The sequence below is a fragment of the Ruditapes philippinarum genome, unplaced genomic scaffold (genome assembly GCF_026571515.1).
Source record: "Ruditapes philippinarum isolate M1 unplaced genomic scaffold, ASM2657151v2 ctg7776_1_1_1_1, whole genome shotgun sequence".
NCBI lineage: Eukaryota > Metazoa > Mollusca > Bivalvia > Venerida > Veneridae > Ruditapes > Ruditapes philippinarum.
Genome location: NW_026852620.1, coordinates 9,670 through 35,592, shown reverse-complemented (window position 1 = coordinate 35,592; position 25,923 = coordinate 9,670). Strand labels below are relative to the sequence as shown.

The 25,923-nt window shown below is 32.4% G+C and overlaps 1 protein-coding gene across 2 annotated transcripts; it reads right to left on the bottom strand.

Moving 5' to 3' along the window:
* Positions 1 to 1,934: 1,934 nt before the first annotated feature.
* Positions 1,935 to 22,912, bottom strand: LOC132719304 (copine-8-like). 2 transcript variants are annotated; one of them, XM_060703078.1, is made up of 20 exons: positions 22,821 to 22,912; positions 20,981 to 21,147; positions 20,384 to 20,471; positions 19,590 to 19,693; positions 19,337 to 19,376; positions 18,945 to 19,021; positions 18,483 to 18,511; positions 17,655 to 17,683; positions 17,343 to 17,446; positions 16,570 to 16,716; positions 14,717 to 14,792; positions 13,993 to 14,108; positions 12,905 to 13,057; positions 11,278 to 11,350; positions 10,542 to 10,669; positions 9,922 to 10,024; positions 9,169 to 9,226; positions 7,529 to 7,602; positions 6,298 to 6,727; positions 1,935 to 6,243 (listed from the first exon to the last, which is right to left on the bottom strand). In XM_060703078.1, exons 2-20 carry the CDS (start codon positions 21,061 to 21,063, stop codon positions 5,819 to 5,821), a joined length of 2,337 nt encoding a protein of 778 aa, XP_060559061.1. In that variant the 5' UTR covers positions 21,064 to 21,147; positions 22,821 to 22,912; the 3' UTR covers positions 1,935 to 5,818. The 2 variants fall into 2 exon arrangements, with proteins under 2 accessions (XP_060559061.1, XP_060559054.1); XM_060703071.1 differs by having other exon boundaries at positions 1,935 to 6,727.
* Positions 22,913 to 25,923: the final 3,011 nt, after the last annotated feature.

The following is a 25,923-nucleotide window of genomic DNA, read 5'->3' as shown; positions in this document are numbered from 1 at the left end:
ACGAGCACGCATACGAGTAGAACCGCTGACGTTCCGTAAGCTAGCTGGGTAGCTTCCTCACTTGAAAGATTCTGGGGGGGATTTGAACATACAGCGGTAAGGGGCAAGTGGTTAAAATCAACGACCTTAACCACTCGGCTACGGACGTCCCTTGTGTATTAAAAAACAAAGGCCCCGTGCTTGGATTATTCCGGTACAAGTCAAATTAAATGAAGATTATCTAGTAGTTTCAAAACTTGAAAAAACTGCTTAATACTGTGACCTCATTTAATCTAAACTGAGCAAGGATTCACCAAGCAGACACAAAGATAACAATACAGCGATATTAGCATTTATTAATAGTATTAACATATTAATATCTGCAAAACAACAACATTCTTAATTTTAAAGAGTAATAGCAAACACACAAAAAACAAAACTTTGTTCCCTTATACACTTATTTCATTTCATATAGGTGTATATCATTATTATGATATTGAAGAATAATACCAGTACTATAAAATACAGAAAATAACTAAGATTCAAATACAATAAAACCTTCCCTCTTAAGACCACATTTGAGTCACCACCATTTAATTTTATACATGATTTCAGAGACTTTCATTACAGATCTATAAAATAAAATATAAAGTTTCTTTGATGATTTAGAAAATTACAACACAATCAGCCTATGCAATATGCTTTAATTTTAATGAAAACCTTTTAATGAATGTCTTTCATTTCTTTTTCATAACATGGTCCTCCCAAGATAGGATTAACAGTATTGCCTTGTTCAAGAATAAACAAAATAACCTTACAAAATAATGTGTTTCTTTATAAATTTATAACCTGGTATTGTTTGTTCGATTTTAAGTCACATAAATACAGAAGAGTTAGCTGGCAGTTGGCCTGTTAAAATATGCCTGTATTGTAAGATCATTTGTAAATAACGGACAATGCAATACTTCTAAAGTGGAGATTTTTGGAAACATGTTTACATTTATGATTACCCGTATTTTAGGAGACATTAATTATTTTCTTGAAAAAAGAAGGCATTAGAAAAAAAATCTAAAATTAAAATATAACATACTTATGTCTGTATATGAATAATTAAATATATAAGAATGCAAATTTCCATCTTTTTATGCAAAATAATCATATTTTATCATTTCTATGTGAATAATGCTTATTTTACCTCTTTAAAAAATGTATGTTAAATAACCTTTAAAATGGACAACACTTAATTAATCTTTATGTGGGAAAAATTTTATTTTTCAGGGAAAAACACAGTTTTTATTTGAAAATTAAGGTAACTTTTGAAAATGACAAACAAAAGCCTATTTGCAATGTTTTCCAGGAACAGCTATATTTATACTAGTAGGTCATAATAAGTGATATGAGATAAAGGCATTAGACCATTAGTAAAGTACTAACATAAAAAGGTAAAAAAAATACAAAATTATTGCAATTAATTTGCACCAACAGCCGCCCCCCCCCCAAAAAAAAAAAAAAAAATAATTAAACAAAAAAAAATAAATAAATAAAAGCCCTGAAAATAATAGAAATAAGGAATAGATTTGTGTTTCTTTCAACAATATATATGTGTATTTGATAATTATAAGACCTTATAATCAATAAAAGAAGGTGCAGTGTATATGCTTAAATAAATTAGCTTCCCTTAACCCACTGTATTTGTGCAATGGAATTGTCCAGCTTTGAAGTGGGAACAGTACATTTGCCATCAAAGGGATTTCATTATTTCAATAACAAAATAATAAAATTGAGCTACCAACTATTTACTGCCAGGTCAGAATGTACGGATGTTCAGGCAGGCCTGGCTCTATACTGGCAGTAAAGGCTAATTATTTTCTGGTTGTGCAGGTCAAGGATTTATAACTATATACTGTTCAAAACAACTCATCTACTTGATTTGTTCACATGCAAAGTGTTCTTTCCACATGCAAAGTGTTCTTTACATAGCAAAACCAGATTCGCATCAACATTTTTTATTTGATAATCATGAGGTTAATATAACTCGTACACACTGATACTGTAAATTTATAGATTCATGTTTATCTTAAAGAAAACAGAATAGTTAGGAATTTAATTTTTTTTATATGTTGTTTTTTTAAAGGCTATATGGCCGTGTTCATATGATTGGTTGCTATATAACCCTTGCCTAGCCAGCATAACTTCATAACCATTTATATTAACAGCCATATAACCAGTTAAAACATCTTTAAATCTAATTCTGTTTAAAAAAAAATATAAAAAAATATCATAGCACTCCACTGTTAATACTTCATTAATAAACAAATTGCATTAAACAAAAACTCTATAATTATTTTGAGAGTAATTAAGACAAAGAACACATTTTCTGATTAAAAAGGAAACAACAACAATGAAACACTGCTTAGTACTGTTACAAAGCATTCATATCAAGCATAGAACACACTTGTGCTTAAAAATGTAGATATATATTATCTAATAATATAAATAAATAATAATGTTCATTATTATGTAATAATAACAATACAAAATACATATAAATAAAGATGCCCATGATTAATGATCCAAAAGACACAATACTGTAATAGGCAGTAACTGCTGGAAATGATTTTTTTGGTTAGGATTTAGCTCACACCAACATATGGTGGGTTTTTAGCTTCACTGGAGGTGCCCTTCTGTTCCTTATTTCAGGCATGAAAAGCATCTGAGTAGAACCACCAATGTTCCGTAAGCTAACTAGATAGCTTTCTCACAATTGAAAGAATCCAAAGTCCCTGTCGGGATTCGGACACACAGCGGTGAGGGGCAAGTGGTTTGAAGTCAACGACCTTAACCATTCGCAATTGAAACAGTTTTATTTTCAAAAAGCAATTTTCATTTAGATAAACTTCCCTTAGGTCTGACTATATTTAAGTGTTTACATTAATGCAATTAATTTCTTGATTCTTTTTCAGTTGATTATTCATTGAACGTGTATAATTTATAGAAATATCTTAATGTGAACCATAAGAAAAAAGAAAAAATACATACAGTTTATAATCATACTGTTTACAATTACATCAGTTTACAAATGGACATGATGATGAATGAAAGACACTATTTCACTACAAAGATTTATATACATGTAAAAGAATGTGCAAAATAGAGAAATGAATATATTCTATAATTAGCACTACAGTCTACACATATATATGATTAATTACAGAAAAAAAATCTTAAAAAGATCTCAAAAAAGAACAAGAATAATTATGAAAATGTCATTGTTATATACAATTTCTAATACGTTACTTTTGTTTGTTTCATCTAATCTCACATATTCATTTTGATTTTTTTTCAGTTGTTCCCCTTTCTCATTTAGTGTATGCATTCAAAAAGGATTCCATAAGAAAATAGTGTTAGAAATTATTTTTTGTCCAATAAGATGGCAGTATATGAAATGAATCGTAACACATTTACTTTGGTAAAACGGCTAACTATTAATCTGTTTATAAAAAGATAATTTCAACAAAGTGGTTAGTTCTCATAAGTAATTTCTAATAAGCACAAACTTTTACTTAAGATTCTACATTTAATTTAAACAAAATTTGCTGACATAATGTCATTAAGTCTGGTAAACTTTAATGCAATAAAGCCCTAGCTACCCCATAGATAGCACCCGCTTCAGCAGTATAGAATTTTCAGAATTACAAGATATTTGAATCAATTATCCAAACTTAACATAAAAAATATAAAATAACAACAACAAAAAACACACAAAAAATATCCCTAAGTTTTTGAATGCCAAGAAAAGACTGAATCATTTTTATCACCATACACAAGTGTAATAAAGCAATGAGGCAATGTGGCATAATTAGTGTGACATATAGCCTAAAGGTATATGCTTAATGTTAGCCTTACACTACAAATATTAGCATGTCTATGAAAAAAAATTTTTTTTCCATTTTTTTTTAATGTAAACAGTTGTTATTTCATGTATGTGACACATAATTATACTTGTGTATGATCATTACTAACTTTGTTGTCAATGTACTCTTTCTGTAAGTAAATATTATGCTTGCAAGAGGCTCACGCATAATAATTGTACTAAATATGTTCAATAAATCCAGTATTGAATCCACACTCATTAAATATCCTGTATATATTGATAAAAACAAAGACAAGGCTTTTACGAAATTAAAAAAAATACCCTGTCAAACGTCAACCCTAAAACATAAAAAGTATTCTGTAATTTTGTACACAGTTGTAACCACATTTGTATATTATTAATATAATTTTATATATTGTGTTGAGTATCATGTCCATATAATACTTTAATAACAACTTTTCTAACAGATGGAAAACACAATTTATGTACCTCATATTTCATAAATCATATCATCATGAACACTCTGATTCTTGCTTGGTTACATAATTGATTAATTTCAATATGAAGTTTGTATAAATATGTTGTATACATGTTAACTTCTATGTTGTGTTCATCAGCCGAGGTCCACATAGAAGATCGAGAAACCAAATGTGTAAACCTATATTAATAAAGGGGCTACTTACTTACTTACATACATACTGTGCTTTATGGCGTTTCCAGGAGTACTGCAACTTTGAACAACAGCGAAGAAGAAAAATTTATACAAGTATCGAGAATTTTCTATAACTTTGCATGATCCAAGAGAAGAATCATAATTGGAACAAATTGGTAACCATCATACTTTTTGAGTTATCAGCCACTGAAAGAGAGTTTTTTCCTCTTTCAGGTGATTTTCAACTTTAATCTATGTATAATTATGTAAAAAGTTGCAGTACTCTCAGAAATCCATATTGACACTTAACAACAATACATGGGTATTTTCTAGCATTACTGATTATAAGTGACTCATCAATACATGAAATTTACAACGTCACTTTTCAGGCCATATAGTATATTGAATTCAAACAACAAATACTGTAATACATGTATAATAAACTTTAAGACATATCAATCATGAGTATTGCTAAAGACATTTGTTTTTCTTAAATTTTCAAGCAAAGCAAAATAACGTGTATGGAAGAGAAATAAAAACATCATAAACTAGTCTACATGATATTATAAATAGTATACAAATTCACATAATACGCAAGAATTTTAGCCGTTATTTATCAAATAAAAATATACCATAGTGTAGGAGCCTAGGAGTGTAATAAACCTATTAAATAAAAACAATATTACACTGGTGTAATAATAAACAATGTGATGTTGTTTTCGTTATTTAAAAGGGCTATAAATGCTAGTGTCAAGGTGTCAACAACAAAAATAAAAATTCTTTATTTTATACTGAATAAGTCATTATATTTGTGTAGGTTGATTACTTACATGTAATTTATTGAATAAAAATCAAATAATCGTGTGCTCACAAGAGGTCATATAATAATCATATAATTTTGTTAAGTATTATTCATTTTGTTCAATAATTCAGTATTGAACCAACTCATTCAATATCCTTTATATATTCAAACCTTCAAATTTTAATGTTAAGATAAATGTATTTTGCATTCTTTTAATGTTTTTCCCCCCTTTAATTAAGTAAACTTAAGAAGATACATAAACTAAACAAAGTTGAATGGCATCCTGTAAAACACTATACATGTATATAATGTTTACACTATTTACCCATATCAGAACACACTTTTTGTCACAAGAAAAAATAATGAAAGTTGATATAAATTATTAAGCATAAAAGGTATCATTGTTTAAAGCCCATGATGACTAGTTGCTGCCCTGTTCTAAATGTCTGTTTTCTGTTCTTTATAGTTTGTTTATTTTCTGTTCAGTATTATCTCCCTTTCCTACATTTTTTCACTGCTTATTAGCATTTTGATATGTAGGTGGAGGTCTTTTGGGCGGCCCTCCAGGTGCTGAAGAGTAAGGTGCTGATGCCTGATGGCCAAGACTGCCTCCCTGGGGATAAGGTGAAGCACCACCTGCCCCACCCTGGGGATATGGTGGAGCACCACCAGCCCCACCCTGGGGATATGGTGCCTGGCCTCCAGCACCCTGGGGATAGGGAGGGGCACCAGCTCCACCCTGGGGATATGGTGCTTGACCTCCTCCACCCTGGGGATAAGGAGGGGCTCCTGCGCTACCTTGGGGATAAGGGGCTTGACCTGCACCCTGGGGATAAGGAGGTGCACCTACCCCACCTTGGGGATATGGTGCCTGGCCTCCAGCACCCTGGGGATAGGGAGGTGCACCTGCCCCACCTTGGGGATATGGTGCTTGACCTCCTGTACCCTGGGGATAAGGAGGGGCACCACCTTGTGGATAAGGTGCCTGACCTCCAGCTCCCTGGGGATAAGGAGGGGCATTTCCACCACCACCACTGCCTTGTGGGTATGGGGTTTGACCTGCACCTCCCTGTGGGTATGGGGTTTGACCAGCACCCTGAGGATCATGTACATTGCCTTTGCCTCCCTGTGGATATCCAGGTTGAGCCCCTGGGTATGGACCCTGACCTTGCTGTTGAGGTTGTCCACCAGGCTGAGCCCCTGGGTAGGGACCCTGCCCTTGTTGTCCTGGCTGTGCACCGCCTGTGGAAGGAGCCATTGGTCTTGCAGGTCTTTGAGGTTTAGGTTTGATCCCTTTTTTCTTCATGTAATTTACAACCTGGTCCGGTATCTCAGCAAGTACAGATTTAGCGAGAGCTGCCTGCAGTAGATTCTGGTTATTCCCATATGCACCTTTCATAAAATCTCTAAATGGAACAAACTGAAAAAAATGAATAACATATTTCATTAAATACATTATACATGGTCAGCCTATGCCAAAGATTCCCAAGTAAAGAAGACCACACACAGAAAATGCACATCTTTTAAAGCTATTATCCACTAAGCTTTTGCTCAATGTTTGGAGTAGATTCAGATTGTACCGATATTTCACTTCTCACTCTCAAACTCAGAATGTAGTTCTGAAAATGTCGACAAACTGCTTTTGATATGCAAGATGATAGCATAATATTTTATTTAAATATCCTTGCTATTGCCAATCTGGGCTTGTGAATAAATATATGGTCAAAGTTTTGATCAATCAATAAATCAATCAATCAAGCCAGCAAGCAAGCAATCAATTTATCAATCAATCAAACAAACAAAATTCAATCAAACAAAGAATCAATCAATAAAAAATATCAAGTTTTAAGAATAGTCCTACACTACAATGTAGATTTAAATTATTTTAGTTCAACTGTAAAAGAAGCTTTAAGATTAAGGACACACTCTAATCTGTTCCTGTAATAAACCAGAACTAAACAATGAGTGTTAAGTTACTTGCTCAAGGGAGCAACAGCTTACCCTAATGGGGTTTGAATTCACATGGCCTTAAATAACCAGTCCGATGGCTAAACCACTGGGCCACACTATACATATACAGTAGCAAATGAATGAAATTTATTCAATAATCTATTCATTCAATCTATTTTCCTTCTTTTTACCAAGTAATCAAAGAAATTTACAATGGCCAGTATCATAGATCAAATAGTATACAAAGTGATTATATCAAATAAAAACTTACTTGCACAATATCCCTTTCAGCATATCTTCCTTCAATACCAAGTCTCCTACCATCTGCATCCAATACATCCATTGCTACAATTCAAATATTGTGTTCACATAAATTATGGTACTTTAGTAAGATACAAAGAAACAAAATTGTATTGCATTATAGTACTGTTTTGGTTTGAGTCATACTGACAGTTTCCATCATGTACTGACAGTTTTCATCATGTACTGACAGTTTCCATCATACACTAAAAAAGTTTCCATCATACACTGACAAAGTTTCCATCATACACTGACAAAGCTTCATCATATACTGACAAAGTTTCCATCATACACTGACAAAGTTTCCAGCTAACACTTACAAAGTTTCCATCATAAACTGACAAACTTTTCATCATAAACTGACAAAGTTTCCATCATACACTGACAAAGTTGCATCATATACTGCCAAAGTTTCCATCATTCACTGACAAAGTTCCCAGCAAACACTGACAAAGTTTCCATCTTAAACTGACAAAGTTTTCATCATAAACTGACAAAGTTTCCATCATACACTGACAAAGTTTTCATCATAAACTGACAAAGTTTCCAGCAAACACTGACAAAGGAGGATTATGTATTCCTAGAAATTATTTTGCGCTCTTTAAGCTGGCGTTTTTCGCTGGGTAACATTTCCGCAAATTTTTACCCGTGAAAAAGCTGCATGTAAGAAAACATTTGTACCTCCAACCACATAGATAAATTTTCATTATGTCATTATGAAGTCTTCTGATGAAATATACATTAGTTTAACCTATGCTTATCTGATACACATTTAGTTAAAAGTTCCGTATCCATTATTTACAGATTAAATGAAATCATATAATACATGTTATTTACAGATTGCATACTTTGAATGAAAGTAATTAACTCGCTAAAAAGGAAGGTGTTTTTGTTTGTTACAAGTACAATAGCAAATAATACCAATATGAATAAACGTTTTCTGTTTATTATTAATGGTTAAAATTTATATAATTCAAACAATTAATTTGTTTTCAGCATAAATCATACAATTATTTATCAATTTTTAAATGCAAATAACACTGTTTGTCATCTGAATGCATTTTTCTGGTATTTGAGAATTACATCAAAATAGAATGGTATTTTATATCTTACATATAGATTGTTTATAAGTACAATTTAAAGATTTTGTCAATATCTTATACTTTTAGTCTTGTCTTGCAGGTATACACTGGACAAATACCGAAACCTAATATATATGCTCTGTACCCCCAGCGACTTAATATTCCCGAAATTTGCGGTCACTATGATTGCGTGAAAGTTTATTTCCGCAAAAATGCCATCCTTATAAAAACACGTAATATTGTCTCCGTAAAAGTTTCTAGGAATACGGTAAGTCTAATAATTGGTGAAGTCTATCAATGAATGAAGTAAGTTCAGTAATAGGTGTGGATGTTCAAAAATAGGTGGAATAATTTCAATATCATATTTAGTTCATTATTAAAGTATTTGAAAGTCCAATAATATGATGAAGTCCAATAACAGATGAACTAAGTCTAATATTAGGTGGAATAAATCTAATTATAGATAGACGTCCAATAATAGAGTCATTGGAATAAATCCAACAATAGGTGGATTAACTATTTAACATACCATCAAACTCTGCATTGCCAACTCCAACTATGATGATAGACATGGGCAAAGATGAGGCCTGAAATAAAGAATCATAAATTTTGCATGAGCACATTTATTTTACACCTTATACAATATAACCAACAAACTGTCTGTGTTTAAACCACATAATGTTCCGACAGAAATCATTCTTCCACCCAATATGATCAATTTATCCTTCTTTCCTTTTCAGAGTCCAAAAGACCAATATCAAATGTATATCGTACCCCATATAGCTGTGTTTCCATTTTGAGAGTTCAAAAAAAAAAAATGTATATCAAATGCATAACCTATCTCATATAGCCTCGTTTTCAGAGTCCAAATATTCTTATTGTACTTGAAGTAACAAAGTTTTGTCAAAATGTAAAAAATGATAGTGTGAAATAAATACGTGGACTATACCTTATTGAGAACAATATCGATTCTATTGGACTCATATATCAGACTCAACAAACACCTGGTTCAGTACAGGTTTGACATCTGTGTCCAATAGAATTCAGAATTGGAGTAAGTATAAGAACTTCACCTAAAAATATCATCCTAATTCGCTAAAGGTAAAACCATATCAATTTCTACAACAAGGTAAGGTTTTGCTGCTTCTGCTTATAACAATATACAAATGTATATATATATATATATGTGTAGTTTTGGAGAAAAAAAAATCTGGATAATTTTTTCATATCCCTTTGGACTGAGTATTGAAGATAATAAGATAAATTATATAAATATATTTACATTGATTATAGAACTAATGGTATGGTTCATGTCTGAGATGACACCATCAGTTATGATCAGCAGAACAAAATAACTTGAGCCGTCCTGCTTGGCCGAGGCAAATCTGTAAAACAAGTTAATCATACTTATAAAAGCCACTTCTTCTCTTTGTAAAAAAAAAAATTACTAAAAAATACAGCAGCGCATTTTGTTATTACAAAAAGTTCTTGTAAGCAAAAGATTTGTACATTTACCATCTTGTCAGTTTAGTTATAAGTGGTCTTTTTTCACTTCAAGAATGAATGAATTCAATAAAATAACAAAATTACTTTTGAAAATTTCAATAACTTGACCTTGAGACTCAAGGTCTATTAAAGGTCAAGTCATATCAGAATAATTCAACATGTCAGTTTTGTCATAATTGCTCTTTTGTCCAAGACTAAATCAAAGCCATAAATAGATAACAAAGTTATGACAATTTAAGCAAATTTCAATACTTTGACCTTAACGTTCTGTCAATTAAAGGTAAAAAAATGTTTGGTAGGGGTACAAATAATTATCATGGCATTTCCAAATGTACATTTGTGAAAATATATTCCTGTATCTAACAGTGTAAAGTTAATAATCTATTATATACTTACCTCATTACATGATTAATAACAGGTGAGAAGTTTGTTGGTCCATAAAGTTGTACTTGTTTTAATGAAGTATAGTATGCCTGTAGAACACCCGGTATGCCAGCACAATATGGATTGTTTGGATTGAAATTCTGAAATAACATTGCATTAAATTTCATTAAGTTCAGTGTTTTAAGTCACAACAATATTGTAATGGTAAAATAATCATGCAATGAGTTTGAAGCTTAACTTGTATAGGAAGACCTCAGGTGGCCCTCAATGTATTTTTTCAGATACAAGCAGGCACCTGACTAGAACTACTTACCTATAAAAAGCTAGCTTGATAGTTTCCCCAACACAAAAGAATCCAAAGTCCCTTAAGTCACGCTTTAAAATTTATAATATGGGGACATATCAGCTTAAATGATGGCAAAGACCTCAGTTCCCATTCCCTGCATTATTTTAGGCACAAGTGAGCATCTTAATAGAACCACTGTGGTTCCAAAAACTAGATGGATAGCTTCTTTACAAGAAAGAATCCCAAGTCTCTGGAAGTAATCAAACTAACAGTGGTGAGGGGCAACAGATTCAAAGTCAATGACCATAACCACTTGGCCACAGACTACACTACTAGCTGCTGAATTTTTATCATTTTAATAACTGAAATACCTCAAACTCACAATGGACTGTTCTTAATCAAAAGTCGACGGGTCAAGTCTATTATATAAATAAAAGGGAAAGGGGTAAAGATTCAACTTACACATGGAAACTCAAATGAGACTGACCCATCTGGTAGCCTGGCACCAAATCCTAATACTGGAAACAATTTATCTCTGAAAAAACAGGAAATTTATTTTACATGGTCTATTTTTATTTGTCAATGTTTATTTGTAATGTCTATTTTCATTTGTCAATGTTTATGTGTAATGTCTATTTTCATTGGACAATTGTGATGTTTATACAACTGATATAAATATACATGTCTACTTTAAATTTTCATTCCCCACCCCCCACCCAAAAAGGAATAGTGCTGTATTATACTTTTGTACTTTTAACAGCTAAGTTATAATTATGTTAGTGTATGAATAGTAATATGTATATCACCTGATGGCTCAGATGATATAACCTTACAACTGTTTACATTAGGTCATATAACCTTTCAAAAACCTTAAAGACTTATTCCCTATTTCTTGATTGCATTTCAATTTTTAAATTTAATTTGTCATGCAATATACATATAAATTTAAACTTTTTTCTCATCTCAATTTCACTTATATTTTATTTTTACATCACACCAATAATATAAAGGTCATATGGAGAAGTTCAAGCTCTACTATTAGAGGATGAAATCAGGTCCCTCTTTGAACTACTGTAACCCAACGAATATTTGCGACCAATTGATATTCGCTTTATTTGTGGATGGCCACGAAGCGCGAATATTTGTTTGCGTGAATAAGTCCGCACGATTTCACGAATAAATTGGAGAGAAATTTTTATTTTAGACGTTGTTCATGCAAAGCTACTTGACCGGATATGTTCGAATTTTACAGCACCTGTTAGGAAGTAATGAATTGTTATGAATATTGCCATAAAGCAATAAAAACACAAACTAAGTAAACCACTACTATTTTATAAATATCAAAAGAACTCTATGTCAATATAGCAATCAAAATAAACATCAACATTTTAATACAGTTTATGAAATACTAGTAGGCCTATTGTCAATCACGTTCCTTATTACACATTTCACTTACCAATACAATATAAGGCTAGCGTATTTTTAATCCCATTTAAGACACCAATAATGACCTCAATTATTGAAGATTAATAGTCGGCTAATGGATTTTACGGCCCCATTGGACTTTCCAATCCGCAAATATTTTTTTCGGAAATCAAAAAAACGCGGAAATTAATATTCGCGAATATGTCCAACCTCGGCAAAACGCGAAAATTTGAATTCGCGAATATAAATTGGGTTACAGTCTTGTAAGCATGAGTGGGCAGCTAAGTAGAACACAGAGACTCCATAAGTAAGCTGAATAGCTTTCTTATCATGAAAAATCCAAAGTCCTTGGTGATATTCAAGCACAATGTGGTGAGAGACCAGTGATAAACTACTAGCCTAAGAGCTGAGGACCATTTACTAGTAATAAATTTTCTTTGTCAAAATCTAAACCTTAAACAAGATCAAATTATATAGTCTCTTCTTAACAAAAATCCACATCTTACAAAATTTTGATTTCACAACGCTTCGGAATGCAAGATGGAGTCAAATATGGCTGCCGATTTTATACAAAATGGGTAGCAACGTTTTTTGATTAGGCTTTACTACAAATGTTCATAAAATGTTCATAAATTATTATAACTTCATTATAAAGTATACTTACGAATCATAATCTTGAATGATTTCACCGACAGCTTGTATGGCTAAGGCATATTGGTTCTGTTTGTATGGATCGTAATAATGCAAGGAATTAGGCTGTGATGGGTTACCATTTGATGCTGTGAAATCTATAGCTACTGTGAAGTTCATTTCAACTCTGAAATATTCATATAAAACCTATCTGTATGTTTGGATATAGAAACCTGTTCACACTTTCCAACCATTTTTGCTTAGAAGAGTTCTATTTATAATCATTCATAATTGATAACGAAGACAAAAACTATCAAGAACAAAAGTTGTCCTTAACTATGCTTCACTATTCTCATTGGTGCTTGACAGTAAGAAAATGGGGCATAAGTCTGTGAAAAGGTTACTCAGAGTTATGGGACCTGTGCCCATCATATGTTAGATATTCACACAAAAAAAACAATAACATGTATGTGAAGTTTAGTTTATACAGAACTTGTTCATTTCAATTGTGTAGGAAGCTATTAGCTTATAGACATACTCTCGAATCCGTTCCTGGAACTAACCAGTACTGAGCAATGAGTGTAAGTAAAGTTTCTTGCTTATGGAAACAATGGCTTTCCCATTATGAGATTTGAGCCAATGCAGCCAGCGATCATTAGATTATTAGTCTGATACGTTAACCCCTCAGCCATGTCACCACTCTTTTTAAGCTAATAATACTAGTGTAAAGGTTAATGTTCAACCCCTAGATCCCTTGTTGAAGCAGCTGAGGCTATTGGCAAAAATACACCACTCCCTTTATTTTATTTTTTGTTTGTTTTTGTTTTATGAGACACAAACACAGTTATGGTCATATTGTAACAAAACAGGATCGAAAGACAATTTTGGCTTACCTAAGATGTTTCAAACTTAAAGTAACATCAGTGGTGAAAACCACCTCATCTCCTGGAACTAAGAGATGCATAGACTTCAATATTTCAAACCCATGAAGTCGCCTATTATGATCAAGCAAGTTTAAATGGTGGCTGCAATTCTAATGCCTCAACCTGTTGAGGCAACCCCTCAGCCACAAGGGGAACCAATCCCTTTCTTAAGAGCCCAATACAGTCTTAAGATACTTACCCTCCTTGAAGATAGTCCAGGAATGATGGTACAATCTCAGTTTTACAGTTCATCACCATTAACTCCCCTGAATTCTTGTAATTTCTTTTCTTTGCTTTCTTCTTTGGGTTAATTACCTTCATGATATTGAAAAGTAAATACTCAATATCTTAAAGCATTTAATTTTATATTCTAAGTTAAAAAGGGTTACGATTCTGTCAAACTCCTTGTAAGAGTAATGGGACTTGGGCAGTGTCTTCCTACATGTATCATGCCCTTCAAATAAACATGACAAGTTTCAACCCATTCCCTTCAGTAGTTTTGGAGATACCAACTTTAATGCAAAAACTTCCCTCACCTGGGTGAATAAATTGAACAAAATAATAGTGCTTTGTAATTCCTCTCAAATCTTTGTTTATTATCCTTTTACCAATGTATTTACAAACTTTATTTTTTTACAGATTTGAGCAGGAAGGTTAAAAAGCCTTAAAAAAACCACAAAATCAACCAAACTCTCTGCTCTGGCTTGCAAAAATAGAACCACTGACTTTCTGTAGACTAGTTTTACAGCATCACCAGAATTAGTTAATAGTCCTTGGAAGGATTAGAACACACAGTAATGATTCTGAATAGGTAATCTAAATTACTAGGACCCCAACAAGCAAAGATCCTTCAAAATGTTACATGGACAACCTACAACAAAATTAAGCCTTAAACAATCTCTAATGAAAAAAGATTTACCAACCTGAAACATTGTATTTGAAGTTGGTGCTTTAACCAGCTCTTTTAAATTGGTGGTAAATTCTCCTATAAGATCATGGCTGTTTGAGCAAAACAAAAATACTTGTAAGCAATAATATCTCTAAAGAAAACCAGCTTCTTCCAAAGAAAAACAAGAGGGCCATGATGGCCCTGAAGTCGCTCACCTGTATATAGGCCCCTGGAACCAGTTTAAACCCCAGGGCTTTTATTTGAATAAACTTGGTAGACACCCATTAGAAGATGTTTCATGCTAAACATCTAAGGTCTAGCTCGTTGGGATTTTTAAAAGAAGATTTTTTTCAAGTTTTTTCTTTACACATATAGATAAAAACAATGACACCCCTGAGGTAGGGCCAGTTTTGACCCCAGGGCTTTTATTTGAACAATCTTTGTAGACACTTACTAGAAAATGTTTCATGCTTAATATCTAAACTCTAGCTATTCGGGTTTTTTCAAAGAAGATTTTTAAGTTTTTGCTATACACATATAAGGAAAATCAATGTCCCCCGGGATGGGGCCAATTTTGACCTCAGGGCTTTTATTTGAACAAACTTTGTAGACACTCACTAGAAGATGCTTTGTGCTTAATATCTTAACTCTAGCTATTTGAGTTTTTTCAAAGAAGATTTTTTAAGTTTTTGTTATACACATTTAAGGAAAATGAATGACCCCCAGGGCGGGGCCAATTTTGACCCCAGGGCTTTTATTTGAACAAACTTGGTAGACACTCACGAAAAGATGTTTCATGCTTAGTATCTAAAGTCTAGCTATTTGTTTTTGTTTTTTTTTTTCAAAAAAGATTTTTTAAGTTTTTGCTATACACATATAAGGAAAATCAATGACCCCCGGCGCGGGGCAAATTTTGACCCCAGGGCTCATATTTGAACAAACTTGGTAGACATCCATTAGAACATGTTTCATGCTAAATATCTTAGCTCTAGCTCTTTCGGTTCTTTAAAAGAAGATTTTTAAGTTTTTACTATATGCATATAGGGAAAATCAATGGCCCCCTGGGGCCGGGCCAATTTTGACCCCAGGGCTTTTATTTGAACAAACTTGGTAGACACCCATTAGAAGATGTTTCATGCTAAATATTTAAGCTCTAGCTCTTTGGGTTCTTTAAAAGAAGATTTTTTAAGTTTTTACTATATGCATATAGGGAAAATCAATGACCCCCTGGGGCGGGGCCAATTTTGACCCCAGGGCTTTTATTTGAACAAACTTGGTAGACACTCACTAGAAGATGTTTCATGCCAAATATCTAAGCTCTAGCTCTTTTGGTTTCTTAGAAGAAGATATTTAAAGTTTTTTCTTTTGGTTGCCATGGCAACCAGAGTTCTGCATGGAATTAAATTCTTTGAACAATTTTCAAAGGTGACCACCAAAGGAACATTCCTGTGAAGTTTGGATGATATTGGCTTAGTGGTTTATGAGGAGATGTCATTTAAAGTAAAAGTTTACGGACGACGGACAGACGGACGACGGAAGAAAAGTGATCACAAAAGCTCACCCTGTCACTTTGTGACAGGTGAGCTAAAAAGTTGGGAAACAAAATTTATGTCTATTACAAACAAGATAAAGATAATATTGAAAAAGAATGCCATATTGTCATAAAATATATAGAGGATATTCAAGATTTTTCTATAAAAACATGATTTATTTTCATCAAGTGGTATGAAAATAAATATTTTGAGAACAGTGGCTACAAGTGAAATATGATCATTTTCACATCACAAAATAGTTACATATCTGGCTGGGATGATTGACCAAAATTACATCATTTAATCTTATTACATCGTTTACATCACAATATTTGGCAAGAAATACACTACTAACCTTCCATCAGAATCCCAATCGTAGCACTCTACTTTAATAGTTCTATCATGATCGCCATTACACAATGTTCTCGCAGTCACAGAAAATGGCTTCCATGTTGGATTGAGTGTATTTTTAATGACCTCTGTCTTGTGAACAACAGTGTAACTGAAATAACAATTTTTTCGTAATAAACCATAGAAAGGTTTGTCTTTCCCAGAGGTATAGTTAGTCTAATTGTAGTTATTATTGATCAATGGATATATTGATAATATTTCAACTGAATCTCGAAAACAAATGTGTTAGGTTGGCTTCAAATAATTTGTTTCCATTTATTTTTTCTGGTTTGATGCTAGCCTTTTAATTTATAACAGCATCAAAAGACAGGCCAGCCTTTGTACCATGCAAGTCTCTATAAAATTGACTAACTTTTAATCATCATCTTGATTTCCACAGAATTGATAATAAACAGCAAGTCCATTATTTTTCTGTCAATTAAGCACTGTATGGCCATAATGGACAAGTAACTGGACTCTGACCAAGAAATTTTCAAACTGAGACTAATTAGTGTATGGCTATAATGGACAAGTAACTGGACTCTGACCAAGAAATCTTAAAACTGACACTAATTAAGTAAAATATTTACGGTTTTGTTTATAGAAATAATACAGATGTTGAATTATTTTTTTAAAGAAATTATATGCACATTAATTGAAAAGAATATGAAGAAATTCTGCAGAAAAATTTACAAAATAAACATGCCAAAACCAAGATATATTCTTGGCTAAACTTACATCCCATCTCCATTTGCTCGATAAAATATAAGAAATGGATCCGACTTTCCAAGGAAATCTTTCTTGTCCAGACCTGACGCCCTTAGCTGCATATACACAGTTTCCTGTACATAGAAAACATAACTGAAGATGTGTAAAATATAAATTTAACATCTACAGTGATTAACGAGATATGAAGCTGCATATAAACACTAACCTAAAGTTGTATCAACACTAATGTCAGAGTGGGTAGGAAAGTCCAACTGTTCTTTGAATAGTTGAATTTAAAAGGCAACAATAATGGAAAATAAACTCATAATTGCAGTGTCTTACCTTAGATGAACTTAATTCCTCCGTCCTGACTGAAATAAAAAAGTAGCATATTATTACTGAATACCTTTACTGAACTTATTTCTGATTGCATAAAATATAACTGTTAATCGTTTTAATATTAGAAACAAAATTTTATTTAATACTACAATTGCATTTCAATCATAATTTATAGAGAATATTGTATTAATGCCAAATTGTTGATGAAACTCAAAAGTATTAAGTTATCAATTGGCATAATTGATTATAACTTGATTATGCACCATTTCAACCAATGCTATGGCAGCATTTTCAGGTGTTTTTTATGGTTTGGGTTTTTTGTTGCACCAACACATTATAGGTCACATGATGACGTTCTAGCTTTACTGGTGACGGAAGACCTTAGATGCCCCTCCATGCATCAAGTAAAACCACCGATAGCTTTCTGTTTCTGTTAAAGCAAATATTAAAGAAAATATTATTTCCTGTTTTATTTAGTAAGTATGTCTGAAATATCAAGGTAAATATAGAAATAAAACCTTTTGGGCTAGTAAAAATGGCATCTTTTAACCTGAGGAAAAAACTTGTTTTTGTCACTGATGCTATTTTTTTCCACAAAAAATAAAGAAATTGTTCAAATTATAAAATAAATTTTGTTTAGCCGATAAGGAGACTGAAGCTAGTTTATGACACTTGCTATCCAAACTGGTATCAAATTAAATGAAAATCACAGTGAATTAATTCATCAACAATTTCAAATTAAAATTATTTTCCTTGTCAAATTGAACTACAAATATCTATATTCTATTTTCTCAAAGCAATTTACATATTTTTTGTATCATATATACTTACCAAATATTTTAGCTGTCCCTTGAATTCCCCTAGAAAACAATTAGAATAAAAGCATCATAATTAAATATGAAGAAAGTCATAACAACACTTTAAAGGTCATAATTATCATGTTTTTCAAGCTTGGCGGGATAAGACCATGCAATTGAATGCCCCTGAATGCATTATTTCAGTCAAGTGGGGGCACTTGTGTAAAACTCTTGAGTTTTTTCCTGTATTATCCTTTTCAGAATTTTTAATTCTCAGTGTATCACTTGTTAATCTATGGAAGAATTTCAAATTTTATGTTTTAGCTTTTTTGACCTCAGTGGAACTTCCTAAGTGTATTTCATTCAAAGGAAAATTTTTCTACACCAAGAACTAGTAAACACTTTATGTAGTAATACCCCATCAATACGTCCCAATCTTATGACTACAGGGAGCACAGTATCTGTATCTCTGCGGATAAACTTTAAAATTACTTACAGCAGCTTCTTTTCTATTTGACCACTGCCACATCCTACTATTTCACCAAGAGTGCATTCCATTCTACCTAGAAAATCCTGAAATAAATATTACAATTAATTAACATTCTAGTTTCAATAAACTGTAGTTTCATTTTATTCCTTTTTTTGGTTGAGAAAAAACAAAGCTTAGGTATACCTTGCTGTCAAAAGATAATGCAAAATCATATTTAATTTAAAAACTATTTATTAAAACTTAATAATTTTATTACATTTTAATCGGTTCTATTAATTCAATAAAATTCATTTCGTATCTTCTATAACATGGAAAAACCCTGTCGGGATAACACAATATCGGGACTGTAACATTTTTAGATCTGTGCAAAATAACAAATTAAAAGATACAATACTTACATGAGATGACAGTCTTCCACTAGGTGAGTCTACATCATATCTGTTAGAAACAAAACAAAACATATACAGTGACTCACTGAATGAAACAACATTCTGTTATATAGGACCCTTTTTAAGATGGCAAAGTGTAACTGCCGCTAAATCACTACATGTATATAGAGTAACTGAATTAAATGACTCCCTCTATATCAAAAAGCTTATTATTTACACAACAATTTAAATATTTCTTTCAAAATGAGAATCATTGACTTACATTTCAAACTTCAGTTTTTGAGACTCTTCAAAGAAATAACTCATAGTGAACTTTTTCACAAAATCTGGATTCAATGTGTCCTTAATCATCTCTGTCCTGCCAAACTGAAATATATATGTAAATACTGTATTGACTTGTCTATAAGATGGGCAACATATAAGTTTGGTCACTCAAAGATGTGGCCACCTATAAGATGGCGGGCTATATAATATAGAGTTCTATACTGAATGATGATTTATCACATGATATTGCTTCTTTAAACAATACATACATATAGGAAATATATTTTGAGAGTTTTACAGTACAAGACTATAAAAGAATGGATATGTGCAGCAAAGTTATTTTCATGACATCATCTGATTTACTGGCAACAAATTTGATGTCATATGGCATGTAAACATTGTAACCTTATTTTGTGTGTAACCTTGTAATAATGTGCATGAGTGCTCAGTCTGTTTAAATCAGGAAATAGAATGAAGCATGTTGGAATTCTTTTAATTATACACACACCTTAGATATCAAAATTGCTTGTCAAACTTTGATACTGCCATTAACCTGGCTTCAAAATAAATTCATACATGAACCTTCCTAATTTTCATATCATTTAGATCAGACTTATTATGCAAAAGTTACAAAGCTTGCCACCAATTGGCTGTAAAATACCTTCAAAGACCCTTTTATTATGTCTTTAATGAAATGACAACACCTTTAAGATTTTATCTGACTATTTCTATCCATTACACAGCAATTACTGATAAGCCCAAGTATCAGATAACAGAGCAAGCAATACCTACCTCATGAAATGAATTCGCTTTGATGTCCCAGCAGTACAGAACACACATTGGGTCTGATTTAGAGAAAGCATCTTTGTCTCTTAAATTTCTGAAATTTACAGAAAAAAAAAATAACTGTATACATATTCCTTTAGACCAATTCTTTTCCAATGCCACTAACATTCAGGTCAACCATACACTGTGATCAAATTCTACATTGCTGGCAGTTTAATGCAAATACATGAATGTCAGTTTGGGAAATAGATCCAAACTGTAAACACTACAAAACAGAGTCTGTCACACAAATCTACACCTTAGTGCAGTAACAGGGTTACTCCTTATAATAATATAAATAATAAAAATTAACCCTCTAATGCACCAAGACAAAATAATGTAACTAGGTGTATTTTAAAAGAGCTACAAGAGCACAAAACATAAAATATTGATGTAATAATTAACTATCTATTATCAGCTGAAAAACAAGTGAATATTTTGATAAGGTTATTTAAGTTTCCCAATTTTCTTATGGTAACCATAGGAAGTTAATGTGTAACTTGCTATAGAATTATCTTTTTTATTTCTACTTTATTTTATTAATTTCTTTCATATGAAACTAACCTGCATGATACACTAATCTCCACTTGTGATGAAGGTGCTGCAGCTGAGCCTGCCTGAAATCCCTGACCTGGTATTCCTGCCATAATGTTGTATATTGTATATTATTTCGCTCCTGAACTGCTATACAATCTAACACATTGCCTTGAAACCTTGTTAACCTGTAAGAACTGATAAAAAAGACTGATTTTTTTTTTTTGGCATACAATGTATATACCCCTTACGACAGTGTTGGTGTTTGTAGTTTTCACTCCGGATCACGGCGGTAAGCCACATTGAATTTACCAGAGCCAGGGCATCATTCCTGGGCAAGCTGTCAAGCAGTTTACCAGTACTAGTTGCCGTCACTTTCGCAAGGAACTGAAACTTCTGTACATACCAGAGCGAAGTACAGTGCAAATGACCATAGAAAAGATTTTATGATCAATCGCAATGAAAGTTACCTGCACTGTCCAGGAATCAAACCTGGGTCACCTGATTCACAGTTCAACGCTATACATATTGAGCTGTATGACTAAATACCGAATATGTATTCATATTCGCGAATATGGACGGGAGTACCGAATATGAATATTATTTTCTTAAAATCATCTCTTATGAGATTACTTACGTCAACAGAGACTATTAATTACTTGTATGATATGTATTTTAATGAAAGAAAATAAATTCTGATCTTTTGGTTGTAAATTAATTACTGTGACCAAAAAGTTACCCGAATATGAACAAGAATGACAAACATGAACCTTAATACTATTAAAACAGTACATAAAATAGCTCACAAAAGTATAGAAATAGATATTTCAAACTATAACTTGAAATGAAACCAAAGTTACCTTGTTTTAGCATAGATGACAGCTTAAATTTGCTAAGTAATTTAGTTACTGTGACTTGCTATACAGTACTGTAAAGATTTAATTCATATTCATGACAGATTAAGAAGAGGATACCGAATATGAATATTAAATAGATATAAATGAACTTTGTCTGAAATAGTTTCGTTATTATATACTTGCATCATGTCATTGAATGAAATTAAATGAATTTAATGCATTGGTTGCAAATTATTGTGACCAGAAAGATAACAGAATGACAAGAATACAAAATATGAACATTAATTTGACACTGTATACATGCATATAAAACAACGCTTATAAAATATACTATCATGCTTTAATTTTTCAAGTAACAAATATTCAATATGGTATAATATTTGACCCTATGCCAAAATTTAATGAAAGTAATATTCATATTCGATATTCTCTTTATATTCGCGAATATGAATTCATATTCGGTATTTAGTCATACCCCCTATTGAGCTAATGGACAGCTTTGAAAGGAATTGATAGGTGTGGCCACCCAATTTATAACCAAGTGGATTATATCAATATTGTTTACCTTCCGGGGTCCACTTAAATAAATGTGTTCCTGTGTAAACTTTAATTTGGTATGATAAATTACAAATTAGTACTACAAACAAAATATCTTATCATTTTCATTATGAACTAAATATGATAATTTGTCAAGAATTCGGATACAAATCCGAATATTCCCCGGCAAAATCTGAATAACATATTAGCATAACGCAAATTTCAATTAAAACTGTTTAATGTGAAATTTGACAAAGAAAAGTTGGTTTTACTACCCAGAAACGTACATATATCTCACCAATATATCGCAAAATTTTTCAATACACTTCCGTATCCGAAAACTATGACACTGCTGTTTGACAGATGATTTTTGTAATCTATCTTTTGATATTGTAGTTTATCATATAATTCTTTGTGGCACTTACCTTTTAAATGATCATATAATTAATATATTAAATCAACAATCAAGTACTAACACCTATTATTACAGTTTAGTCATAAATAATTTCGAAATAAATAATGAAAGTAGGATTTTTGGGTCTTACACCACCAAATATTTTCTAAGCGGGTGTAAAGTACTAAAAGGGTATAAAACCTGGCGCATCTTATCAAATAAATAATTTCTTCATAAGCTTTAAAATAATGTCTTTAGAACAAAAACAAATTAAAAGGAATACCCAAGCAAAGAGATATTAAACAAATGTATATAAAAATGTTATACAAATGAATATAAAGCTCCATCATACAATTAGAAATTAGATGTTTTGATCATTTTTTTGTTTGTTTCAAAATCTATCATTTTTTCCACTTTTAAAAGCAGTGGTCTATAAATGTGCATGCATTATTTTTACAAATGGCACAACCAAAATAATAGGGTGGCACAAAAAAATTGACCCAGTAATAGGCTGTTTAACCAAAGTACTTCAATTGCAGTTAATATACTATTTGAAAAAAGAGTTTCTAATCTGTAAGGCACGTGATGAACATCATTGTCAATTTTCAAGAAATCTGAGACCTGTTGTATAGAACAAAGAGATAAACAAGCGCTTTTTGAAATTGAGTTAAAAAAGTACAAATAAAAGGTCATGTCATGGCATGATTTTATATAAATAATTTAATACCTGTACTTTAGGGGTTCTGATAATAGTCTGGCAGTTCACCCCAGCTACAATCATGTAGCTTCATGGCTTCATTTTCACTTTTTTCTATCGCAGCTGGCAATATCTCCATTACTTTTTCAACCACAGCTTGATAACAGCTTAAATTTATTTCTTTCGCCCACCTTGATTATGATCGCTTTCCTTTCTCCCAGTATGATATCGTCTCCACTTGGAACTATCACACAGCGTGATGACTGCCTTTATTTCTTCCATCCCAGCTTGATAATGCATGCTTAATGAATATGTTTTATTTAAATTGAAATAAAAACACTCCCGTTTACTTTTAGCAATACAAGTTAATCGTTCAATCAGGATGGGGTGAGGGGGGGGGGTGACAAAACAAACAGTTCAAATATTTTGTGAAGATTATTATACTAAAGGTCAATTAATGTTTTACCATCTCCTTTACAATTTCAGTGTTAAAAACAATTCTTTGAAGATTTACTGGAAATAATGTTTTAATTTATCGTAATCGTTAAGCGACACTATTCCTTAGAAAATGTGTCTAATCTTATAATTATTTTAGGAAAGGGAGTTTCAGATTAAAAATACACATGCATGCATTATTTAAATGATACTTTTATAATGGTCGATATTTCTTGTTGTATCGTATCTATTAGACATTTCAATTAAATGAATGAATGGATGAATGAACGAACGAACGAACGAACGAATTAATAAATAAATAAATAAATACGAAACAAAAATGATGGTGCAACAAAATACCCATGAATTTTAATTACGTTAGAAAGTCCATTAATTACAATATACGAGTATAAATATCTTAGGACAAATATTATCCCTGCAGTAACGGTTCTATTTGGATCTCACGAAAAAAAAAGTCTAGAGCATATTAACCAAGCCTCCAACACATTTACGCGCAAGTTAAATTAATCTGGTAGTCGCCTTTTTTTTCCTATTTTCGTCGTCTGTAGCCATTATCTAGATATTTTAAGTACCTAAATGTGGTCCCCACTTTTGTTTTTACTCATATTCAACAAATGCATATGATAAAAATTGTTAATCAAATTAGTTGTTCTTACATATTGTTTCTTTTATCGCAGTTTGCAAAATTTAATAACTCACTCTGTAAATTTCAGAACTATATGTATTATTACACGTTCTACATTGTTGACTGAAATATATGACGACATTTCATATCCTGTTGATAGTTTAAATACGGTAACCAAGAGATAAAAGATAAGGAATTAAAATGAAATGAAACATTCAATATTCCATTGATCCCATACATGAGCAATTTTTGATGAAAATTTAAATTACTTTGCTGACATAATTATTGTTTATATATTCTTCAGAAGTTTGCTATCAGCTCTGTCATAACTATTAGCAAAATCTTCTTTTGAAACCCCGGCGGTAATTATGTTATTGTCGGTAATATTACTCTGTGATTATTTCTTGTACAGTTTTAGCCTTTAGAAAATGTTTCTTATTTCATTCGTAACTTAATAAAACGCAATATAATGACAAATTTCCTAATAATAGGGTGCCATTAACGCCGAGGAAAATACCGGTATTCCAGGGTGGTCATAGGCCATCTATAAAAGTCGATATGTTCTTTTTTCCCCTCTAGAATGCTCATATGGCAATAAAAATAGTGCTAATTACGTTTGTGTTACGGAAACTGAAGTGAAACATCAACTTATGTTATCCCATTGTACGTTATACCGGCATAATGTTTTCGTGAGAAAATGTTGTTTTTTTATTTATTTTTCAACACCCTTACTTCTTTAAAACTAATACTGCCCTCACACATACCTCGCGACCTTACTGCGTCCTTACTGCGACCTTGCTACGACCCAGGACGCAGCACAGTCGCCATGGACGCAGCAGGTACGCAGCGAGGTCGTAGCGAGGAACCCAAGGACGCACAAGGTCGCAGACCGTCGGCGACTATTTTGAACATGCACAAAACAGTCGCAGAAACTCTGCGTTCTTGCTGAGTCCTGGTTAGGTCGCCGTGGGATCGCAGTGGAGTCGCCATAGTCGCAGCAGCATCGTAGTAAGGACGCAATAAGAACGCAATAGACGTAGTACACTCGAACTAAGGACGCCGTAAGGTCAGACTCAGAATGAAATTTACTGGTAAAAAGTATTGTTTTTTTAGACGTAGCAAGAACGTAGTAGGGTCGTCGTACAGTCGCAGGACAGTCGCCGGACAAACGCAATAGTCGTCGTAGAGTCGCCGTAAGGACGCAGAGAACATAGCACAGTCGCAGCTGGGTCGCCGATGATCGCCGTGGGGTCGCCTTGGGGACGCAATACAGTCGCAGTGGAAACGCCATGGACGTAGAAGGGTCGTATTGAGGACATAGAGAAAACGTACTGAACACAAGACTGCAGAGCCCCGGACCGTCTGCGAGAGAAATTTGAAAGAAAACCAACGATTTTCGAAAGAAAA